This window comes from Falco peregrinus, chromosome 5, assembly GCF_023634155.1.
Source record: "Falco peregrinus isolate bFalPer1 chromosome 5, bFalPer1.pri, whole genome shotgun sequence".
NCBI classification, from domain to species: domain Eukaryota; kingdom Metazoa; phylum Chordata; class Aves; order Falconiformes; family Falconidae; genus Falco; species Falco peregrinus.
In genome coordinates, this window is record NC_073725.1 from 57,276,486 (window position 1) to 57,301,961 (window position 25,476).

The window sequence follows — 25,476 nt, forward strand, 5'->3', positions numbered from 1 at the left end:
TGTGTGGCTGCTCTGCTGACAGCCCCAGCCCATGCCGGACTATCCTTCCCTGAGAGCTGGGCAACCTGCAGGTGTTGTGGCAGCAGGTGAAACAGCCTGGCTCTCAGGTAAATGGTCCATTCCAAAAATCCCTCTGATCACCTGTAGTTACAGTCTAAAAAACTGACTGCCCTTTCCGATAGGAATTAGCATAATATTGCAGAGGTAACTATTCCTAAAGCATTCATGCCAGTCTACAAATGTCTATGTTGCTCGTATTCATTACATTCAGCCCCCAACCGCTGCCTGTCTCTAAATGAAATGAGTGGATAAACTGGTTTACTTTATTTTCATTAAGCTGACAAATACATTTACTGCATTCTTTATAGTGAATTTGTAACTCTGTGTCAGGTTTCTGCATTGCAATATATTTATTTAAAAGTATTTATTTTCTGGCAATGCTGACCTACTTTAAATGCTGCAGGGTGCCTTTACCTCCATGGTGGTTTTTTTCAGCAGCCAGATAATTCCAGCAGAGATCTTTGTGCTTCAGCTTCTAAACCTTTGATGACATTTTAACTGCTCATTACTGTATGTTGGCAGTCACTTTACCCTTTTCCAGGTGGGCTCTTGCTTCAGTTCAGAGTTAATGGTTACTATTTATTGCATACTTTAAACCTGCATGCAGCGAAGTTGCTACGTGCACATGGTGCCTTAGAAAACCCAGAATCCCTAACATGAAGAACATACCGTCCCTAGCCAGGCTGTACAAAAGTGTCAGTACGTGGGTAATTTTCCTGTACCCTGGAGTCACAGGGACAACTTAGATGAATTAACTCAATGTCCAGCCTGACTGAGTCCTGAGATAGGTGGCAAATAGTCATGAGGTTCAAAGAAAATAAAACATGCTGTGCAGTATGCAAGAAAATCTTAATTTCTGAATAATTGTGCTGTTATTGTAGTGGGATGTTTTCTTTTGGGTAAATAATTAGCGCTCTCCAGAGAGCTGCAGATGTGCTGTAGCACTGTATGTTCTCAACCACGAACTCTAAGCCAGGCTTCAAGTACTACAGACAGTTCAGGCGTGGTGAGTTTTATGTCGAGCTAATTACCATCACCTTTTCCTCCTTGTTGCCTCATTGTCCCACCCCATTCCCCCAGCTTTTTTTGGCACTGCCTCCCTCATCCCTGTTGCTGCCCGGGCCCTGAGAGCAGCACACGTTGCTGAGGGAGGGAGCATGAAGTAGCCTAAAGGCAGAGGGATCAAGGGAGGCAGCAGCAGAGCTGAGGCATCTCCATTCATCCATACTGCCATTGCTGTATCCTCATGGAAGTGCTGCTCCTTAGAGGTCCCGCTCTGGGACCAGTGAAGCAGAAAAGTCATATGGCAGAGTACAGATTTTCATAGATCCCAACTGAAAGTCTTAGGTATGCACACAGATATACAAGGATTTTATGCTGGAACTGTGGTTGGAGCTCTTGCTCTTAACCCACCAGTTCCTACTCCCACGTGGTTTTCTCCCATTTCTAGATGCTTCATCTTTCCAGATGCTTCATCCTTCTTCTGTTGTCTTGTGGGACTGTTTCTGACCCACTATTTCTTTTCTGAGAAACACCCTTTGTGGGACTATTTCAGTCCCCCAAAGGGTGTTTCTCAGCCAAGCCTTTATGGGGTACGCTAAAAGCAAGGTAAGACTTGTCTGCTGTCTTTCAGGACTTTTAAAATTCAGTGCTTTTGTTAGAGAAGAAAAGCACTGGGCTCTCTGAGCTGGCCCACAGGGTATAATTGAGGTCACAGTGAGTCACCAGTCGCTACCCTTGAATTTTGCACAATTCTGATTCAAAACCTCCCAGACCATTGCTGATACCAGTGTCACAGCCCCCCTGAATGCCTCAGGCAGGGCTGAATGAGGGACCACTGACTCTGCAACATTAATTTTGCTCTCTGATTTATTAATCCTCGGAGGTCAGGTCATCTCTAAGGGACTTCATCCACATCATAGAGGATTACAGTCCAAAGTGTCAGTCCTTTGCTCCCTGAGTTATTGAACACTATGTCCTAACCCAACCCTTGTAATTCTCCCCTGTCACTCAGAGGCTAACGCTGACCACAGATACAGCCCAGCTCTCCAGGAGTGCCTCCAGCCTCCTCCTCCCCACTATGATACAGGAAAGAGGCTGCATCCCTCGATCTGTGTAGCTCTAGACAGGGAGACAAGGTGGGAAGGAAAGGCAGTGCAGAGCAGGGCACAAGGCAGCCTCCAATACTGTCGTTGCATGAGCACCTAATAACTTCAGTATCATTTGCATTTGGGTATACATGTAAATACAGAGAAAAAAAACATCTGCTTTAGTCCTGCTGAAGGACTAGACATTAATTCAAGCATGCAGCTATCCTTCTTTTGGTACCTGAGCTGGCTGCTGCATCTCTGGGCCAGCATGATCCACCTTCATTGTAGAGGCTTGCAGGGTGCTCTCTCCCCTGAGAGACATGGGCACTTACTCACTGGGGTTTGGTTTTTCTCACATGGATGCTCTTCTGGCTTGTCAACAGTGAGTCAGGAATCCCAGATATTTGGTTCATTGCTTGGTAGATCATGCTGAAAAGTTGCAAAGAAAAAACTGGCTGTTTGGAGATGCATAAAGGAATAAACTGGTGGTTGTTGGTTTTTTTCCTGGGATATTTTTCTCCACTCCTCTCTCTTTCCATTTTGTACCATCTCCACCACCCTGATTTCCCACTGTGCCTGATTTGGGGGGCTTGATTCCACAGTTCATGCCTACTTTTCATTCTTAGGGCTTAATGCTCTGTTTTCTTGTACTCCCTTTTCTAACCCTGGCAGATTGTGGCTGCCCTTTGCCAAACATCAACTCTTCAGAGACTACTTTAGGTGTCCTACTATGGGCTGGTGTAGCTTACGGTGTGGCTCAGGAGTTTTCTCTACCCATTTCACCTTTCCCTTGGGCTTTGCTGGTCTCCCAACTGCTACTCTGGCTTTTCCTGCCCTTTAAGGAGTTGCTTCTCTCACCTGAGCATCCCCCAAGTGCATTGGTTTCTTGGCTGCAGGCTGCTGTGGTACCATCTGTGTTGCGTGTCACTTTTGGTTGCTGCTCTCTGTGCTCAGTAGGAACAGGAACAGGGCAACCATGAATATGACGACTGCGTTCCTTGTAAAAATATGAAAAACGTTTCTTAATTACACACTGAACAAAAGCCCTGCCCTGCCACGCAGAGCTCTGGCTCACCGTGTGCTTCAGTAATCGCTTTATGCTGTATGTTTCTAAGTGGTGTCTTCACAGACAGTAGCTCCATTGATTTCAAGGGAGAACAAGGAGACCATAATGGAAGCAGGCCCTATGAACTCATCTAATTTATGTGGTACTTACAAAACCACCAGATCTTTGTGGAAAATTATAGAATATAAATAATAGCAACCAATAGCCAGGCATTTTCAGTCTCCTCTGGGAAATTGTGGAAGGTTGCTGTACTGCCAGTTTGAGATTTATGATACTTGTACTTGGACCAAAAAGATTAAATAGAGTTGGTGTTCTGGAACAGCTTGAGGGAATTGTGCAGGAATTTTGTGCAACTAAATCTAAAGCTGATTGAGGGTCTAGCTTTGAATTTTTGCAAACCAGAATCCTTAAACTCTTCAAATGGAAAAACAAGATGCAGCTGGTACAACACTGACTGTTTTTGTCGGGCAAGTATTTCCATTGCCTTATGCTGGTGAAAATGTGATAGTCACGAATCCGCTTTCCTCGTAGTTTGGTCTTTGGACTATAAGTGAGTGTGTGATTCACTGTCAAAGGCACGAGTGGGTTTTGGTAATATTTTTTTTAAGGTTTTTTTTCCCCACCCTCTAGCATCACTGCCTCGTAAAAATATGAAAAACTTATGGTCAGTCCAAATATGTGAGCAATGCAGAAGTGCTCCAATATGAAAACTTTTTTAAAGACATGTATGCATACAATCAATAATGACTGCTGAGCTTGAAATGCAAAGACTTCAGAAGTAGAAAAAAATATTTTTTTTAATCTGAAAAATCTATTGACATGGAAAGTTGATTATACAGAGCATTTTCTGGAGGCTTCTGAACTGCCCTTAATATATAAGGAAACAGCTGGAATTTTGGATCCCTGTTCATACGGACTGCTGGAACTTGTCAGTAAGGTATGGTTGAAAACATTATTTAATGACTTTATTTGGGTGGTTTCACATGTTGCACTGTCTTGTGCAAGATGTTGTGCACTAACTCACTGCTGCTTTTTGCCACTGATGTTGCTGCATTTCAGTCCTGAGCCTCAGCACCTCCATTAGAGCATGTGCACTTGAAATCCCAATTTGAAACACGGTATTTATTCAGAAGTCAGTTTGGTTTTTTTCTCAGATCTTCACTAGTTGCTTAGCCAGCCACATATGTGCACAGGTATTTGATCTTGGAATAATTCAGTCATAAGAGAGGTTTTAATTAATTAATAAATAATACATAAATATTTACATAAATGTGATTGGGATGACATAGGCCTGTAGATTCAAAAATAGCTTGGGCTTTTTTGGCAGGACACATCAACATAAATGTAGAGTAGTTATTAAATAATGGTAAGAAATGATAACAAAACCTCCCTACCTTTTTTTCATCCCAGGAGAGTGAAAGAAAATGGCAAATTATTCAGTGTTTTTCATGGATGTCAGAAACTGGACAGAATCCAAAAACTAGTTCAGCAAATATTTATGAAACGGTATCTAAACCATTAACTGTTCTGCTTATCTGAGATGCAGTTGTGCAATCTGTTTCTCCTGCTTCATACTCCTTATCCAAAGGTGGGGGAGCAAAAGGCATGTTTTTGAGGTAGAATTTGTGCCAAATCAGACTTAGAGACAAGAACCAGTTTTGAAGATTAATTTTAAAAATCCACCTTAATAGGTCAGGGCAATTCTTGAAATTGGCTACATCAAACTGAGCCCTGTGAGCGAATTGAAAGGGATGATTTAGGGATATGGGACATTTTCGTGGCTGTTAATACCCCTTTTATTTGATGTGATCTCTAAACAGAATAATCCTTTTAAGTTAGCTATACAGGGAAGCATTTGAGCTGAACCTTGCTTTGCAGTCTGGCTTGTAGGAAGAACCTCTTTTATTCCAAGATAAATCCAATCTTCCCTTTTGCCCTCTCTAGGTCTGCCGCAGATGCCTGCCTTTCTCTTACAGCTCAAGTAGGAGAGACACAAATGTGTTTTGCTTGCTCCGGCTGGTTGACTGGTTTCTCTGGTACCCATGAAACCAAATTTAAGAGGAAGCTTTATTTTCCTGAACTATTTGTATATTCTGCATGCATAACATCTTCATTTAGCTGGGGAAAAAACCTTCTAAAAGCTAAATATTTGTTCGTTTCTGTGTTAAAAAGGGCTGTCACTGAGATTGTCTTAAAATGGTTCAAGTAATAGCTGCTATTTCTGAGTGAACAGTATGTGCCATTTTCAGCTTTTTTGCTCCGAAGGGACTTGTTTTATCAGATGCACTTAGCACGCCAAGGGAGGGGAGGGCAGCAGCCTGGGATGTGCTCTCTGCCTGGCACATGAGGGGCATCAGCTGGACCTCAGCTTTTTTGCTGCTGACGAAAACATACTGCCTGGTTTTGGTGATATATATTATTTGATTTAGACAGAATTAAGGGCAATACTAGTTGCACCCGGTTGCAAAAGGGTGCAGGGTCCTGCAGTGAACAGGATAAGTAGACGGAGAGTGATGCATAAGGCAAGTCCACCTCACTGTAACAATTTAGTGACTGGTAGCCATTAATTAAAGCAAATCCTCCATGTTGAAGAGTATTTGAATACATCATCACAAATGTTATTTTGAAATGGCCAAGAAAGGATTGGCAATGCTTCATGGCTCAGGATCTGGCCACCTGTTTCTCCAGAGAAGTGTCAGTTCATTGCATGAGTATTTTGATGCCTTTTGTTAAAATACTGGAAGCTGCAGAGATTATCTTTCTGCCTTTTGCCTTCACGCTAGCTTTGTTCTACCAGAGGTCACCTCATCTATGGCAGCCTTTGATAGCATCTTGGCCAAGGATATGGGCCCCATGGTCTGGGGGGTGATTTCTTTGCCAGTAAAGGTTGGTGGAGTAATCAAAGCTGAACATGGTTATAAAGAAGGATTTGTCAAGTAATTCTTGATGAAGAAAACTCAGATCCCTGCATTCCTCGGCTCCTGCTGGGAGAATTTGCATTGCTCTGCTAGAACTTGCTCATGTGATAACCTTTCAAAATCTCTGCTATTATCTTTATCTATTATCTTTTAATGATAATGTTATAATTTATGCTCGAACACTGTATTTTCCTGGTGAGGTCTTTACAATAAATGATGAAGTCGTTTAAGTCTTCCCCTGTTTGTGCTGCAGATGGGAAAACCTAAGCCCAGAGAAGTACTGGGACTTTTGTACAGCTACAAAGTGGACTTGTGGTGAAGTGGGGAACAGGGCTGTTATGGTGCAGCAGATACTCCAGCAGCTGAAAATGCATCTGCTGCTCTGTGCTCCCTTCCCTTAAGTATTCGATACTGATGCAGATGCAGCCTCAGTTATCTGAAACTTCTGCTATTGAAAACAGGATCTTTTGTTTCTTCTGATCACATTAAAAACGTCTGCGGTTATTTGAACTCTCCAGCTTCTCTGGTGTACCCACAACATTTAGCTAATGCACCCAATACAGCACTTAATTACCTGCTTGTGCCGTCCGTGCACATCACTGGCCCCCATCGGAGTTAATGTGGCAGGTTGCTGCAGTCGTGTAATCGAATCTTGCGATGCCTAAAGCATTTTTGGCAGGGAGCCTGCAGCGAGGGAGAAAACCCGTCGCCTGCCTTCTCCTGCGTTACCTACTGCTCCTGCCATCCTCTTGCAGCACAGCGATGGGAAGGAGGAACACACCCAGCCCTGGTCCCCATCTGTTGCAGCATCGGCTTCAGTAGCAGAGCCTGAGATGTTTAAATGCGCTTGCCTTTAGGGAAAACCTTTGAATGCAGTTCTTCAATGGACGTTTCCAGCCAGACTGCAGGATTTTTCAGAGCTGTAAGTCAGAACAGGGCTCGACTGTATGTGGGTTTCTTTGGATTTAATTATTTTTATCTTCATTTTTATTTCTAATTTATTTATCTTAGCAAGGGGAATAGGTTTTGCATTCATGTAGGTGGATGCCGGAGTGCACTGCAGGACTCTGTCGGAAGGCAGGCATTCTTCAAGCTGTGTAAGAAATGCATGGTTCTCGGGTATTTTGGTTTTTTTCAGTGTTTTGTCTCTTTTGTATGCATGGCTGGCACAGGGCTGTTGTCCTGTTTTTAGAGCATTTAATTACAATAGATACTCCAAGGCAGAACAAAATGTTCTTTTATCTAGTTAAAGAATGTAGCTTGGGTTTTTGTTTTGTTTTGGTTTTTCCTTGCATAACTTTTCCTTAGTGTTTTGGAAAGAGGGATTATCTTTTGGGGGGTGTTTATTTAATTTCAGCCTAAAACCATCTGGTCTCTGCATCCTGCAATGCCTGGTTTCTCATGCTGCTCATCTCAGGGCAGCCTGAACTGCTGGGCAACTAATTGCTGTGGCTAGTCACTGCAAACCCCAAAGAGCAGGTTTTCAGCAACTCCTGTTCTGCTTATTGATTTTAATTTGATATTTGATGAGATTTGTCAGGATAGAGAAGTGTATTACAGGCTTCATGTGTTCCTCTTGCATTTTTCTCTTTCCACTACCAGAATAAATGCTGAGCGCATGCAATTTGTGCTGCAGTTAATGGACCTGGGAGATAATGAATGTCCGATAATGATGAGGCTGACTCTTTTCTGGGACCAGACCCAAAGCCTGAAGGGTTTAAAGGTGCCCTGTTAGTGGGATGATGGCAGGGGTTTAGTGAATAGCAACTGAAATTTATTCTAGCATAAGATGCAATGTATTTTGCCAGCTTGTTGGTCACTGTGTTTTAGCTGCTGTTATAGGCCACAGGAGAGATTAGAATACCTGCCTTTGGGGAAGGAATTTCACCCTAGCTATACCCCCTGTATGGGCTGAAGAGTTAGGAGTTTAGGAGAGGCTGGAAAGCAGAGGCTGCACTGACTTTGAGCAGCCCTGGGAGGTGAGAGAAACCTGAAGCTGCTGAAACTGGGAGTCTAGAGAGCAGGAGCATCTATTGGAAGAGGGAACGGTGGGCAGGAGGATGAAATAGATCCTGGCGACCTGGGGCCAACCCTTGATCCAAAGGGAGGTAGTGGGAAACCCAACAAAAGAGGACTCTCTTGCACTTCAATTTAGTCCATTTTTATTTCTGGGAGTGGAATAAAAATGTATTTGTTTTGAAAAATGCTACAGTTTGAAACACCCCCCCCCCCCCCCCCCCCCCAAACCCACTCCATCAATCTGTACTAGGATGTCTGACACTCATCAAGAAGAAATCAGGAGAATTAAAAGCAATATTGTTACAAACCTTTAAAGGCAAACCACAGCATTGGTGGAAGCCACCTGTAGCCAGTTTGCTTCAGGCAGCAAACAGCCACTGGTGGTTTTTCCATTGGGAGGAGAAAATCCCTGTGTCATTTCAGCATGTTTGGCCACCAAAGTATGTCCAGTGACAAGCTGATTTGGAGCCAAGAAATATATGTAATCATCTTAAATTTAAAAGAAATGGCAGTTAAAAAACTGTAAAAGCTTGTTATCGTGTCTGTAGGCACACATTATATGATTATGTTTGCCGTATATATTCTCCTATGTGACAGCATGTTTTATATGTGTGTAAAAAAAAAAAATGATGCCCCATGAGATGAGCCCTGACACATCTACATCTGGGAGGACATAGTCACCACTGAAGTCTGTTTCTGCTTCTCACTGTAGATATTAATACTTTTGCTTTTTGAACTGATAAATATTTTGATAGATTTATCCTCTTGCTTTGATGTAAGAGACACTTTTTTAATAGGTATTTAATGATTTCTACTGCCTGATTGCAGTTCTAAGTCCAATTTCCATTCTTAATAGAGCTCAAAATAAATGTTAACAAAACTTGGATTTAAATGCATACCAATAGTTGTACAGCTATTCAATACATATACATAGAAATTGGCATTCCTGGTGAGAAAAAAATAACCAATTTTTTTAGGACCATATTACTTGCATTAGCTTAATTTTTGTTAGTGAGGAAAAAGATCAGTATTTTTCTATGAAAATAAAAATAAAAAGCAAAGTAAGAATAAAAAAACCTTACTCTGAATCAAAATTTCCTCCTTGTGGACTTAACCTTGAGAAAAAAAAAGATGGTTTGGTTGTATTTCATTTAAGTTTTGTTTCCCGCCTGGGTGCTTGCTTGTTTTGTGGGAGGATTTGGTGATGCTCCTTGGCAGCGCGGGTGTCCGTACCGGGTTGAGCCGCAGGCAGAGGCTCTCCCTGTGCATTGGTTTGGTAATCCCAGTGTGAGTTGTATTTTTTTGTGACAAATGGGTTTGGACTGTCTGCCACATGGCTTGGAGCAACAGCCAGTTATAAAATGGCCTCTCCCGCGCCAGGCTCGTACTCTGCCCATCTGTCACTATGTCCAGGGTGTCCTGCTAACATGGAAATGTTTCCCACACTTTCCAAGCAGGATCAAATGCTTCTTGACACATTTTGGTGCACAAACTGCCAGCCACACCAAATGCAGATTTGCCTGTTTCAGCTCACCAGTGTGTCTGCTGGGTTTCAAAACCGTTGCATAGGGCAGAAATTACTTTTGGCAACATGTATATGTAGATATCAAGCTTAAGTTTTCAATTGAATTTATGTGATTGTGTGTTTGCTTGTCTTTTCTCCACAGTGTGTTCAGACAGGTCTATTGTAGTCGTGATGCTTAAATGGGCACATGAAGAATAAGATGGTTAAAAACAGAAGACTCTTGCTAAAGGAGCCAGAAGTGAATATGGCTCATTCGTAAGGGGTTTTTTCCCTGCACTGGATCTAAACTAGGAGCAATTTATTTTTTGGGGGGGTAAGAGTAGATACCAATGAAAGCCATAGCCTTTGAAAGAAGCCTGCAGTTTATTTGTGGAAATATCTGCCTTAAAATTTTAGCATTGCGTGTACAGTAATGAGAAAAAAACCCCCAGTATGTTATTTTTGTCCTTCCCTTTCCATATGAGGATTATTTCCAAACTGAACCCACTGCAAAAACTTATTTTCAGTGATAGCTATTTCAACTAAGAGTGAGTAATCCCTTTATTGTGTTCTTCCATTTGTCTCATTGTTCATAAGATTTTCCAGATGGGTAAATATTTTATCCATCTTTCTTCCAGAGATGGTCATTGGTGTCTTCTGACACCTTTTCGGAACAGAGCTATGATGCTTTTTGAAGCACATCCCTTGAGACAGCCTTAATGAGTGGCCGGGGCTTGGTGTGAGGAGGTCTGGAAGTGTGAGATATACTGTCCCTTGGTCATCTCCCTTAGGTCACACCAATTCTCTTAACAAACATGCTTTTCCCAGAGGTTGTATAGCTGGCCTGTTTTCTTGAAGATTAGGTTCTAGTTTTTCCAGTTGGACACAATGGCTCCTTCAGTTTCACTTCAATGGGTGCTCACCCTGTCAAAGAGTTAACCCTGTTTCCTATGCAGCAGCCAAAGCTGTGCAAGGAAAATTAGGAACATCTTAGGAACACTTAGAAATGCCAGCAGAGCTTAGGACCTCATTGTGCTACCCATTGTATGGATGCCTATAGTGTGTCTAGACTGCAAGCAAAGACATGATTGAAGTTGGCCTTAAATTAGCCCGGCTGAGTCCTGACAGATGTACAACAGCGGGAGCAAGGAGCTCGAAGTGAGCTAAATTGCTGGAGGATTTACTCAGCCTCCCACAGGGATTTTGCAGCCTACGCTAACCCATGTGTTGTCATGGCTACACTTTTATCAGTGCTGTGTGGAGCTGGGTGAAAGTGAGCTGGTGTAAACCACGCTTGCGATTGCTGTGTAGACGTGCCTGTAGTAAGATGCAATCCCTTGTCTGGACAGCTTGCTTTCTGAATAGAGGGGGGAAAGGTAAATAAGTTATTTTATTCCCACTTTATAGTCAGTAAAGAGAGAGAGGTAAGAGGCAGGGTTCATTTATACTTTGCTGATTCACCCAAAGTTGTCTAACCTCTCCCAAACCAGGGGAAGGGGAGCAAATTGCCCATTGGAGATACTGGCTTTTCCTTGCTCTCTAGGCTGGACAAAAAGTGCGGGGTAGATGACTGGTGTTTTGGATGGCTGAAGTTAGATGACAGATGTCCTGTCCTTTGATGCCTTCCTAGAGGTAAACCAGAAAGCCAGGGCACGCAATGAAAGTCTCATCACTTAAGTCTGTCCATGAAGCTATTCTGGACTGGATATGCAGTCTTTAAAGTAGATGAAAGATGTAATTTATTAGTATTGCATGGCGCTGCTAACTGGAAAAAGTAGTAATGGTACCAAATTTCAGCATCTCTCAGCTCAAAGCCAAGGGTGGGACCTGAAGGACATACAAGCTGGATTTAGGGCAAAGTACTGTACTATGAATGTGATCCGGTTTTCTAGATTACCTTTGAGATTTTGAGCTTTCTTCTGTCCTTGAGGGCTTTTTATGTTGCCAGCTTCAGCAAAATGCACCTTTAAATAAAGAGCTCAGAGGGCAAAGAATGAAGACATCCGTTCTTTTGGGAAATTAAAAACATAGTTTAGGCTATGGAATAAAGCATATTGGTCTCATTTTACATGTGGTGCTAAAACGTCAAGATAAACTATAGCAAAGTAACTGTAAAATTTGTAGTCATAAAATTGTTCTCTGCAGCTGCAAAGTGATGTAGGAAAATGCAGCAGGAAAGCATCAAGAGGGGAATCTTCCTTTGTCATGGGCTCCATGTATTGTCCCCTTTGACCTCCCGTTCAGGTCTTTCAGACACTAAGCACGGAGCCATCCTGTTCTGTTTTTCCTTGCCTAATTTCCCTATTCTGGGTTGGTTTTTTTTTTACTTTCTTTCTTTTTTAGTTGAGGGACTACTTGATCAGAGCAATCCCTTGCTTGCCTGGCTTTCCAGCTATAAGCTTTCTTCTAGCTGTTAAGATTATTCATGGTTATTAACTGACAAGAATGTAAAGAGGAGGCAACAGGCAGCTGTCTTCCTTAAATGCAGTGAACTGGAAAAAATAGTTGCAGTTCAAGTATTTATGTCAGAGATTCTCTGCTTGGTGTGAATGTCACCATTTTTAGTCATATATATGCAAGGGAGAGCCCTGCAAGTCCTTCTCAGGCAAGGCCATCAGCTGGAGGTTTTCAGTTCTGATTTTGTTTTGGTTTACACTTCTTTAAGAAATGGTTTTCAAAGAGAATTGGCCTATAGAGAGTGGGGAAAAACATAAAAAATGCACAACACGGTGACTTTTAAAGTAGCTGAAGTGTAGAGATGATTTAGAAAGCTTCGTGATGATCCTTGCTTTGAATCCTCTTCAGATTGCCCCCATGCTGCAGTGTCTCAAGTGTTTTCATTACATTATGGGAAAATCATCTTTTGTTTCCTGCACTTCTGCTATTTCGCTGTGGCTCAAGTTAAGTTTTATAGCAAATGCGTGCTTTTCTTTGCAAATACATTGGGATTCTGTGTCTTGTTTATGTAAGACAACTATATAACTATTGGAAAGCAATTCTGTTGGTACTGAGTACGTGCCATCTGAAGGGTAATATTTTCAGTCTCCTGCAGTCCTACCCTGTAGGCGTGTCTCTTGGTTGTTTCTTAATTCCCTCATCACTCATCTGACCACATTTTCCAGGTCTGAGGTATGTTAACTTCTGCTTTCACCTTGTGTCTCTTACTAACTTTGGGTGCTTCTTGGAGGAAATGTCTCACCAGAGAAAGGTTGTCTTGAGCTGAGCACCCGGAATAGCACTTAATAATGAGTTTGTTTGTGGATTGTGGTGTCACAGGGAATATTGAGAATTTTGTTTTCAACCCTGACTTGCTTTCTCTGCTGTTCTCTCGCTTTCTCTCTCTCCTCTTTTTTTTTTTTTTTTTTTAAATGACATTTCATTATTTACACATTTGCTGGGTTGTCCATCTGCCATTGTAATAAACATGCTGCCAGTACCATGCTGTGTGGTTCATGGTGTGAAGAAGCTGACAAACCAGGCTGTCATGTGCACGGGGATCGTATTCAGGGAGCCCCTTGTGATGGTCTGTGACTTACTGATGAGGTGGAGAGCAGTACCCTTCATCATAGCATTTCCATACAGCCCTGAGCTCTCTGGACATTAAAAGTATTATGGGGCTTCAGGCAGAACTGATTGCATCCCACCCCAGGCTATCTGTGCTCAGCTCATCTGCAAAGGCTGAATCACCAAGAAGATACGATGGTGTTTCCTGGCAGGAGAGCATGAGGCTTAAAAGAAAATTTCATTTTTTCCATGAACAGCATAGGAATGTGTCCTACTGGTTTAAGTCTGAGGCTGAGCACAAAACAAACAACAATCCAGAATCTCTTAGCAGTTTTTGTTGATGAACCTTGTCTACAGCCTCAGAAGACAAAAGGTGAACTTGCTGTAGACTGCTGGAGATTAGTGCCTGTCAGGATCCATCAAGAGGTTTAGAAATGAAGAAGGGTGGGCTGGATGCTGCCAGTATCCCATGATCAGGATAACTCAGGCAGAACAGCTTGAAAGACAGCTGTTTTCAGGGAAATATCAAGGACGTACTGGTTTCATGGTTTTTTTTTTTTTTATCCCCTTGAAATTCTTAGTTTTAGCAGCTCTTTCTGACCAAGTGGTGGCAATCCAGACTGGGTGACCCATGGATGAGAATGGGGGAGAAATGGCTTCAGTAGCTCTTCCGTATTTTGTCTGTTTCTTGTTACAGCTGAAATAAATGCCTTGAAATTACATGTAGGCTGGTTTTCGTAGGCAAAGTTTTCGTATATGAGTTTTTTAATATAGGGTATTGAATAATCACCAGATGGATGGGGATTTTCATATACTGAGATCTGGGTTAGCTTTCAGCCAGCCATTACTCCCTAACTTTTTAGATTATGCCTCCCTGGGACTGAATATTTCCCATTTCTTCCAGGCACATAATTTAAGGTGATTTACATTCTGTTATTTCAAATCTGATGCTGTATCCATGTTGACATTGAAGTGTGCACAGCTGGTTATGCACAGACACCGGCTGCCTTCCGGACCATGCTGCCTCTGGCATCTTCATACTGTGGACAAAATCAAGTCTCTATATCTCATTTCTACAATCTCAAAATCTTCAGACCCGCTCAGTTGTTCTTTATTTGTTTGCCATTACTCTTAAGGCTATTTGTATTAAAAAATTGGAATAGCCTTGTTGAAGTACAAAACTGGCTTGCACAAAGCTAACCAGCTTTGTACATCTGTTACTGCCCACTCCCATTGAGTCATACCGAGATTTAGTCACCAGCATCCTCAGTCTCACAGTACGACTTATATATCTGTCTCCAAAACACATGCTGCAGTCTAGATGGCATGGGGGAGGGAGAAAAGCAAAGCAATGAGCAACCTGCTTCTGAAGGCATAAAGCAATGTAGCAAGACTTACGCTATACTACGATAGTATATCAAAACAGCAAAAGCAAAAGGACAGAAGTTCCTGTGTACGTCAGTTTTGAATCCTTCCTTGTGCAATAATTGAGTGATTTGATATAAATCCCCAAAGGCATCTAGATAAGATTGTTCTCAAAAAAAAGAAAAATTTCTTATCAATCAGAGCTACGAAGCTATGCCCTCTATTTCACAGAGTTCAGACTCTGGATTCTGCTCACAGGCTATTAGCATATGTAGCATATTTGCTATTCAGAGTTTTATATAGGCTTGTAATAGGTACGAATCCAAGGTTGATCAAAAAAAAATATCTGCTGGTGTGCAGACTGAGATGAACGAAATTGTTCACAGGTGATGTTAATAAAAATCCCGACTTTCTTTGTCCTTGGCGGGATAGCTGGAGTACTCATAGCGCAGTAACATTAGCAGAGGAGAAGACCCCAAGAGCCCTGTTAAGGTGTGATGCTGAGGAGTGCAGCTTTCAGCAATTTTTTGTGAAATCAGGGCTCTTGTCAGCACTCAGCTTAATTTCTCTGTATCTTGTTTTCTTTGTTTATTTTATTAAAGGAGCTGTCTCCCCATATTGAAAAGCTGTCTTAGTAAAGTGTCACCTCCTGCTTGAGTTATGTTGTAAAGAGAAACTGTAATGTCTGGCAGGCATTTCACATCCTTAAATTCAGTGCAATCCTAGCACATATATAGAACTTAGTGAAACCGAAAAATAATGTCTCATAGGTGACACCATCAGTAGTCAGGACTGCATGATGCTACCTACGCTAGGACTCTGAAGTTGCTTATAGCTGAGGAACCCAGCCTTTCAGCAGCAATAGGACATGGGGCTACCGTGAAGCTATTCTGACCCGAGTCAACTCTGAAACATGGCCAGAGAATTGACAGTGTTGGTGGGGCACAGACCCATGACCATGGGCACAGATTTCACATGACCGTGTTGTTCATGGCCATGCCTTGCATTTGAAGGGACAGTTGCAAAGTATGGCAGCAGGGAGCTGTTTGCAAAATATTCTTTTGATACCCAGCCCTGAAATGTTGGACCATTGTTGAGTGGGGCCATAAAAAGGCCCTGCTTCCACCCAAAATACCTTGGAAATTGGTCTCTGACCTGTCAATCACAGCATGCCACTGAGTACCTGGCTGGCTCCTTGTCTTCAGCCATTGCAGGGAAGCTTTGTCAGCCTGGCTGCCAAAGTAGCCTTGAAACAAAACAATTAAAAAAAGAATCCTGTCTATTCTATGTTGTTTACTGGATGCAAGGCTTTAGTGGTCTGTTATTTAAGATTGCAGCCTCCGCAACAGAAGTGCTGGAGGCCTTCTTCTGACACCAAGGTCTCCAACTGCAGAAGCTTCCAGACCAGCGTGTCTGGGCAAGCCTTTTTGGCAGGAATCCTCCCCAGTAAGGAAAGCAATAGTGAAACTGGCTGGAAAAGGTGAAAGATGGCTTGGCTAACCAGATCTTGCTCCTGTTGTTCTTTGGCTATGCTATGCCAGCCAATATATTTGCTTTCTGTATCCTAAAATGTGGGTTTTGTTCCTGTTGTTCAAAACAGTTCTGAGAAAAGGTTCTTTGTTTTCCCAGGACGTCAAAGAACAAAAAATGTATTCTTCCTTCTTTCCACGTAATTCCAAGTATCCTGATACAAGAGCTGTCAGAGGAAAATGAGCTGGAATTAGGAAGGTTCATCCTCTACCTGTAGGGGTAACCCAGACAAAAATGACCTTAGAGTTAGTCTCACCTTTGGAGGAGAAATCGGAGTGAAGAATCTGTAACCTTCGAGATACCTGTTTCTCTCCTAGAGGAAGCAGGGAAAGAAGTGGTAGAGAAAGTAAGTGCGCTTGCAGACAAAATTATCCTGACTTACACCCTGCAAAAACTAAAGCAGCTGATAAACCTGTTAAAAACAATAAAGTCGATTTAGTTGCTTTTTTACATCTGCTAACCTCCTGCGCTATCCATAAGAAAAGTCCTGGAGCATGGCCTGTTGAGTAGGTGGTGTAGGAGATTGCCCTCCCCAGGAGGGAGCCTGGTGGGTAGGAGGAGCACTGAGCCCTGGCTCTGCTGTGTCACAGCCCTGCTGTCCTCTGGAAAAACCTTTGATATCCCCGGGGCCGTATTCTTCAGTGAATATAACAGAAGCTGCCATGACAACCTTTTGTAAATAGAAGTGGATTGAAAACAAAATAAATCTGAAGCAGCTTTGTGTCTGTAAAGTCAATCTAAACTGCTCAAGAGGTCGTTTTTTTCTAATTGGGCATGGCAGGAGTGACGTCTGGCTGTCAGCGCTGAGTGATGTGAACGACTGGCTGAGGAACAGGAGCGTGGCAGGAAAGCTAACAAAACCTTGCGAAATAGGCTTTTCATACTCTTAATTCCAGGTTAGCAGCACTAGGAGCTGCAGTCTCTGGTGCCCAGGGATGATCATAGACTGTGGTCTCTGCAGAAGTTGCCTATCCAAGGACATAATGCAGGACTGATGGATACAGGGAGTAATGCCATTTGTTTTTCAGCCAGAGCTCTGCAGCCTCAAACGCGAAGGACTCTTCCTTGTACCAGGATGTCATTGTATGCCTTTGGCAGAGGTTTCTAAAGTGTCTCTCCAGAACCATGTGATTTTCCAGGGCATTTATTCCAAGTGCAGCAAAGCAGAGCTGGAGAGCAAGAAAGTTGTCTAAGAACAGTTGCAATCCCAGGTTAATGGCAGAGCAACCCTTCAATGTGTGTCTGTTGGCAGAAGAACAGAGCGGTCAGATACGCGATAGGGGCTGTGGCTGCACCATTGGCCTGTCAAGAGTTCTGTGGTGTTTTGCAACACTTTTGGAGCAATTTTTGTTTTGCCTTTTTTTAAGGAGTTACTGTATCATCAGCTGCTGGATGAAGAGGAACACAAGGAAGAAATAAGATAGTCTGTATTCTGCAGAGATACATGCAAAGAGAAAATAAGCATCTAATTTCCTTGCTTAACCACCAGGTTGGAATTGAGAGAGCAGTGTTTGCAGCCTGGGATTTGGTACGTGTATTTTTTCCTTCTGTAAATGGATGCCTTCATACAGAGAATCCCATGAAGAAGTGGAAGATGAAAAAATTGTTAGACAGCAGCTACAATTACAGACTTTATCACAGGACTAACAGTACAATTATTACCCTGTTTGAAATGTTCTCCAGCACTGTATTAACAAAGGCAGGCCTCATGCTGTCCAAAGTATAGTTCCAGTTGTTGTAAAGACAGAAGAAGTTAGCATACCTCCATGATATCTGAGAGGTAAAAATTAGAATAGAGTGTCAGCTGGGTTTCATGATACTTTTAGACTTTAAGATTTAATATATATGTGTTTTTAAGCTTGGAATTGTAACCGGGACCTGAAATTTAGCTTCTAGAAAAATAGCTGTACCTACCTACCCCCTGCTGGTTTTTGAAAATCTCTGCTCAAAAAAAGAAGTTACAGTTTCATTCTTAGCTGTTCCAGATTTTCTGAATAGCTTTTTCAACCCTGATTACTAGGTATGTGTCCCCTTAAACCCAGTTTCTTCTATCCACTCTCCAGCCTTCCTAACCAGCAGGTTTTCTCCCTGTGGATTACACCAAGTAGTAATATAGGGATGCCAATATATGGAGCTCAAAAGAGGTTATTTCCTTGATTTATTTCATGGAAAATGACTTAGCACACATCAGATTCCAGCTTCTCCACTACCAAAGATGGGTAGAGGAAAATGTTGGTAAATCCTTTGGCTAAATTAAAGTCAACATGAGGGGATACTTGGTTTTGTGTAACTTTCTATTAGGCTTTTAAACTTCTTAACAGAGATTCTTCACTGAAGTCTTGCAGTAACATATGAAGTAGGAATAACAATAATAATGATAATCCATTTATTGACAGTGTTTATAAATGCCATTTATGGATGAATATTTTTTATATGGAGTATGTAAGTAATTTTTATCTTAACTAAGCAAATTAATACAGAAGTTTTTCTTTAAGGTCCTGTGGTGCCTGGTTCAGCCTCTGTCAGATATTGATAACAGTGAAAATCTAATCCAAACAAATTGCCTCTTCTTTTGGTTTTGAGAAGTTTCCTTAATGTTTTTATTTGCAAACAAAGGTGATGTGAAAAACAGCCGTTAAAGCATGGGGATGAGGGTGACGTTATGTAGTTGGGTTGATGCTTTATTGTTTGGCCCTTTGTAGATGGTTCCCATTGAATGTGCATAGACAGAGCTGAGAGCATACTAATTTGTCATGAATACTTTGGTTTGTGGCCTAATGATTTGGGGCCAGCTTGGCCAAGCCTGGCTGCTGCTGCTTTTTTTTTTTTTTTTTTCTTCCCCTTTCCAACTTGGCATGAATTACTCCCATGTGCTTCAGTTCCAGTAATTCAATATTTTGTTCCTTATTTTTGTTGTTTGTTATGTAACCAGAATATTTTCAAACACTTGTAAGGATTATGCCTGAGTTATACACATTTTTGAGCATATTTTGGATTTAGTATGATTACACAATGTGATGTGATTAGACCTGTGGCTGCTATGAATTCTGAAGGCAAGCAAGACTTGCAGACTTCCCGAATGGTGCTAATTTTTAATTAAGCTATATTTAATCTCAAATTTGGTTTACATGAAATTGCTTTTTATTTATGTTTTGACCTGTTTTAAATGGCATGCAGATGTGGTGGTAGAGAAGCACTGAATCATTACATGAAAAGGATGATGCCTTGCATCTGGGATGTTCTGCACTGGGGAGGTATTCCTGACATTTAGATCAAGATTTGGGATCCAAGATTCAGTTCTACAGAACACAGCATTAGGCAACCTCATGCTTTTGGTTGCAGACTTACTCATTATCTATTTTTCTGATCAAACAGATGCTATACTTGACACTAACATAATTTCCTTATGCACGTAGAAAGGAGCTCTAAAAATCCCATAGCTGGAACATGAAGTAGCATAAACAGAACAGACGGCAGGATGCAGAATGTAATTACAGTTTGGTTTTGTAATTACATCTTTGGTTTAAAGATGAACATGTGTGCTTTTCTTATGGCTTTATTATCTTTAGGCATGCAGAATTGGGAGCTTCTCTCTCATTTATGCAAATGAATTGGTTATTTCCTCCCGGAGCACTGTTGGAGTTTTCTCCCTCTTTGTTATATATGTTACATTTTTTTTAGAACATTGGTATCTTCTCATTCAGGTTTTCTTTACTGTCATAAATAATTTTTAAACTAAGATTGTACACACCACTAAAAGTAAGGTAGGCCATTCACTGAGCAAGTGACTGTGTTTAAACTGTAATTTCCTACAGAGTTTTCTGTGGGATTTGGGTACCTTCTCCTGAAAGTTTAGGCACAGGACTTTTGTCTTTGGCTGTGTGGGTGCATTTTCATGGCTATATAGTGCAAGTGCTGCTAAGAGCTCCCTATTCACTTGTTACTTACATCTGCCGTTGGTTTCACAGCCAACAAGAACGATCAGAGCCCGTGTTACTGCCTTGTTACCAGCAATTGCTATGGGTAAAGCAGTGGGCACTTTGGAAATAAAACAACGGGCTACAATCATGGGATGCTCTGATGGAAGGAAGAAGACATTAATATAGGACATCCATTTTTCTTCTCTGTCCTGGCAGGATCTCAGCTCATTTGCCATGCCATTCTTGGACGGTGATGTGGAGAGCACAGACAAAAATGCTTCTCGCAAGGTAAGATATTTCCAAAGTTTCACCTTTGCTGTAGTGGTTGAGTCTCTTGGTGGTAAACACAATTTATTAGGCTTTAAAAAAGCCTGGGGTTTTAATCTTTCCTGCCATACCATTAACCTGTTGAGAGCGATGCATGAAGGCAAATATAGTAACTTTTGCAGACCTTACCATGACGGTGCTTATGCAGTATACCTGTAAGCGATGCTAACTTCTGGTGGTACGGTTTTAAATACTGCAGATGTTGTGTGTAGCACTGTTGTAGTTCAATGAAGGGATATTGCAGAACTGCATTCTCAGGAATACAATTAGCTAGTAAAATTTGTGGTGTTGCTACAGAAATACAGTGCCCAAACAGGTGTCTGTGGCTGTCGGTATGTTTACCTGGAATTGTCTCCTGGAGGTTGCTCTCTGTTCAGTGACCTTGATTTATCTGTCCTTTCCACTGGCAAAATGAGCTGCCTTTATTTGCTGAAGCCATAGCAGTAGGGTCTTCCTGTCAACAAGGTGGAAAGGTTCCTTCGCAGTGTGGGATTAACTCAAGGTTATTCTTCTGGAGGCATTGCTATGATTTGTTTTTCTGATGGCCTGCTATTAACTTAAACCAATGCATTCACAGGGTTTGCTTGCTTTAAAATGATCAGGAGAGCATATTCGATGGATGACATTGGGGATGGTTATATGGTGCCTACACAGCCTTCAAAGCAAGAGAAATTGTGGGTGGGATCTGTCATCTTCAGGTCCTGGTCTGATCATTTTCACAAAGCATTGAAGTACAAGCTGGTCTGCTTAATGTAAGCATACTACCAACCAAGTTTTGGGCTTGGGGAAGAGAGGTACTCCTCCAAATAGTAGATAACCCCAAAAGCTGATCTATAGCTACACAGTGGACCAGTTTGACTTGTCACAGTATTTACAAGGCTGTGGACTCCGTGAGGATTAAACCTGCTACAAGCTGTTTGTCAAAGCGTCTGCAGTTACAGTTCAAGGCAGGTGAAGCAACAAATATCTTCTTATTTAAGCTAATCTGCACCTGGAACAATAATAACATGACAGTATGAGTTTCTGTTCCTTTGCACCTCACAGCAAAGGACAATTGTTTAAAAAAAAATTCAGCAATCCATCAGTAATTGAACATGTTTATAACATTGGCCTTGTTCTTTTTTGCGTTAAGACTGAGGTAGGAGTCACTGACACACAGAAACTGTTGCAGATGCCAGGGAAGCTAAAATATACAGCGTTACCGAAAGGTGCTTGTTTGGAGGGTTTGAATAAAGTGAATGATGTGATGTTTTTGGAAAGGGTTGTCATTCTGGTAGAAGGCAGGGGTTTCTAGCTAAAGCTTAGTTTTTCCATTTATCACCTCCTTTTCCCAAAGAAAGGTGAGAAAGCTGCATGCATCTCAGTCATGAAGAAAAAAATATTCCAAAGCTAATCTCGCGCGTGTACTTTGTATCGTTTATTTCTGCATATGTACATTATATCATTTAATGGTTTCCACTTCACCATTTATGAATCCCCTGGTTTCCCTCTTACTGATCTTGAGACTGTCATTTGATGAGCACTTATCTTGGGAGAACTGGAAGAACATCAGTTGCCTCTTTTTGCAGCTTCAGTAAATGCTAGTTTTTTTCGCCAGACTTGAGTCAAATTCTGCTTATGGAAGTGCAACTAACTTTGGACTAACCATGCAACCGAGGCTTAACATCTGAAATCGCTTATTTAACTGACTTTTTTGATTGAGTGTATAAGACCAAGAGTTTTTTCTAACATTATACTTGGATCTCAGTTCAACACATGCAACAAAGTGTTAAGAAATGAGCTGGCAGTGCCCAACTTCTGATAAGAAACTAATAAAATCCATTGCTACACACCTCATCCCGTATATCATTTCCCTCAGTGGGAAGGATGGGACCTTTGCTCCTAGTGAATGATAAGTAACATCAGACCGCATTATTTATTTAATTATAACTAAAAGCTTGCCTGTCCCTATTGGTGCTACATTAAGAAGTCCCCAAGTTGCTCCTCACTTTCAAGTGAGATGGTTTTTCTTTGTTGAAGTTTGAAATCACCATATGGTGTGTAAGTTTTGTATATTAAAAGTCAGTATTTTATAATTTCCATTCACCTGTCATGTTGGAGACAGGCAATTCATCAGGAATGTCTCTTCCTGCACTCAATTCTTCTGTCACCTGGGCTATAGATCAAGGTAATGAAGAGTAGTTCACAACCCGTCTTTCCGATCTGCCATTAATTCAATTCTCCTGTTCTTTGTGAAAGGCTTTTAGAAACTGAATTAACATTTTTCACAGAGATCTGCAGCACTTTGCCATGCAAGTGTCTCTCAATCATTATCCCATGACAACAATCCTCATTATGCAGCTAGGAAGAATTAGTTGTGCAGGTTCACATAGGAATTTTTTGGCAGTGGTGGGAATGTGACACACATTTCCTGAAGTTTAGCCTTAATCACTTCTTATTAACATGGCTGCTATAATAAATGATGTATTCTTCTTTCCTTTATGACCAATGGCAGGAAGAGAACAGGGATAGTTTTCATCTTCCTTTGTTGAAGATGGAGAATATAATACTGTCAAGAATCTTGTGTAGAAGTTTTTGGCATGGTGTGATGGAGAAAAGTAGTTCTTGTGGCTGTGGCAGGTATCCGGGCCTTTCTTATTGCCTAAAAAAATGCCTTAATACTTGTGCTGGTAGCTTTGTCTAAAACAACTGGTATTGCTGATTGCCCTGTCCTCAAAGCCAGGACACTCCCGAAGTGGCTTGAATCTTTCTTGCAGAGAGACCATAGAGGATCATTAAATAAACTGGTATAGACAAAGACAACTGGGAGCTGGGATGCAATTAGATTTACTGGGTTTCCTTGGTCTGGAAGAAGACAGTGGAAGACGGGCAGTTTAGAGGCCTGGAAAATCATGAGTGATGTATCATTCAGAAAATAATCCTGGTACGGTGTGGCAGGGCAGCAGTCAGGGATGAGTGCCCCTCTGCACCCAAATGGCTCTATCAATTTCAGAGGTCTTAATACCTTGACTGATTATAGATCTATCATCTAAAATGTAGGTTAAAGGATAAAATGTGGAAATTATAGGAAACTGAGAACTGTTGCTTTCAGCTGAAAGCCCAGGATTATGAATGATTAGAGAAAAGAAAATGACACAAAAAGAAAATTGTCCATGGGGAGGCAGCTGGCAAATTATAGAGGGAGGAGGGAGGAGGAAGAAGAAAACTAGTCTGAAGAATAATATTGATCCATTCCTTTATGGAAATAATAGAATTGTCATAAAAATATGGAAGAAAGCTTGGAAGTGTGCATTAAAAAGTCTTTTCTCTACATGGGGGAAAAGCCAGTGAGGTGTTTAACTTTGTTGACAATGGTGACTCTGTCCTATCAATAACTTAAGTGTATTTAAAGCAGAAGATGCTAAAGCTAGGCATTTTACAATTAAAACCAAACAACTGTGGTAAAACACCTTGAATGAATTGGCAGAGCTTTCTCTGACTAGTGCTGATTTTGAATAAATCTTGGAGCAGGGATGAAGTTCCAGAAGACTGCAAAACCAGCAATTAAGTGTTAATATTTAAAACATTTGCAATTAGGATAATTTGCAGGTTTCTCAGTCTAACTTTAGTCCTGGGCAAAACAATGACATAGCTAATGTTGGATAGTTGAGGATGCTGTTATAATAGACTAATTTGGCTTGGAATTAATGGTAAACAGTTCTTATTGAACAAATGTGGGGTTTTAAATGAATTACAAATGTGGATGGAAAATGTCATAGTGTTGGTGTCATGTATATAAAACAGTATCACAAGGATTTTGATTTAAGAAACTGGAATGATACTGAATGAACATGGAGACTATTAAATGAATAAAAACCTGGCTGATAAAGTAAGTTCAGACTCATCAGTGGAAGATTTTGTTTCTAGACAGACAAAACATTCTGTTGCTGCACTATATCATACTTTATCAGTGACTTGAAAGAAATACAGATTCATTACTGATACAATTTGTAGTTCATGCAAAAATGAGGGGGAAAAGAGTGGTAAATTCTGAGCAGGAAATTTTCCAATGCAGAATGACTTGAATCACTTAAAACACATTTTGCAAGCAAACAGTATGTCTCAATTTGGCCAAATTGTGATCGGTTACACCTAGAGCAAATAATGCAGACTTTATTTTTGGGAAGTCTTTCACAAAGCCTTGATTAGTTTTTAAGAATAGCTGTAGGTAATCAGCTGTACATAGACTCTGGATGTGAACACAGTGGTTAAAGGATCAGTTTGGTTTTTGGACGTACGAACAAAAGAATAGGATGGAAAGTAGAGGCTTTGTAAAAACTACATTTGACTCAGTTCTGCTATCAGTAGTGCAGGAAAATGTTGATGAACTAGGATCAGGCAACATCCAAGGAGTGACTTCAGTATTGAAGGACTTCAAGGAACACTTTGTCCTGCTTCTGGTCCCAGCATTTGTTTTGTTTTGTCCATCGACTCATGGCAACTGCACAAGCAACCCATGGAACAGGGAGGAGAAACAAAAAATGTGTCACTTCTAGCCCATCCTTCACTAGATAATAAATCTCCTTTTGATTTACTTTTTCCCAATCTTTTAATTGTCTGTTTCTTTATGAGCAGTGAGGATGGGGAGCGTGTCCTGGATGCTGCCACAGCCTTGGCATGGGGCACCTGCAGTGGGTGCAGGGAGCCTCAGGGCAAGGGCATGTAGGGCAGTCACTGCACTGTCACGTTCATGGCTCCTTCCCATCTACTATTTTAAAATAAATGCAGTTAAGGGTTAGGAAGTGGACAGGGAGCCAGCTCTACTTTCACCTTTCTTCAGGCCTGCTTCTGCCTCTGAGCAGTCCTGCTTGCTGCTGGACACCTTATCCCAACCGTCCATACAGCAATGCAGAGCTCTCAGAGCCTGCCAGAGCAGCCAGCCGCATCCCATTGTATTTTAATTTGGAAAGTGTCATTGTACTTTAGTTTTGGGAAGAGACATCTCTGATCCCGTAAAATACGTTGTCATCTCAATTGTTACAGCTCATGCAGAACCAAGGGAACTAGTGGTGGTGAATGGGACCACATAGTGCCGGGGAGAGTAAGTCCTTCATTACCTTTCAGTCTAATGAAGTCAGCTCTTGTGTTTCTGCGAGCTCTTTTATTCCAGCAGAATAAGAGAATCATCCAATTA

The 25,476-nt window shown here is 41.5% G+C and overlaps 1 protein-coding gene across 4 annotated transcripts in view; it reads left to right on the forward strand.

Moving 5' to 3' along the window:
- Positions 1-25,476, forward strand: part of PRKAG2 (protein kinase AMP-activated non-catalytic subunit gamma 2) — a 223,515-nt gene that overhangs the window by 48,245 nt on the left and 149,794 nt on the right. For 2 of the 4 annotated variants that reach the window (XM_055803360.1, XM_055803362.1), the window contains exon 2: positions 20,193-20,264. In XM_055803360.1, the coding sequence (XP_055659335.1) occupies positions 20,193-20,264 (72 nt within the window). Of the gene's footprint in view, positions 1-6,938; positions 7,057-20,192; positions 20,265-25,476 lie in introns of those variants that run through there. The other 2 variants (XM_055803364.1, XM_055803363.1) reach the window with 2 other exon arrangements.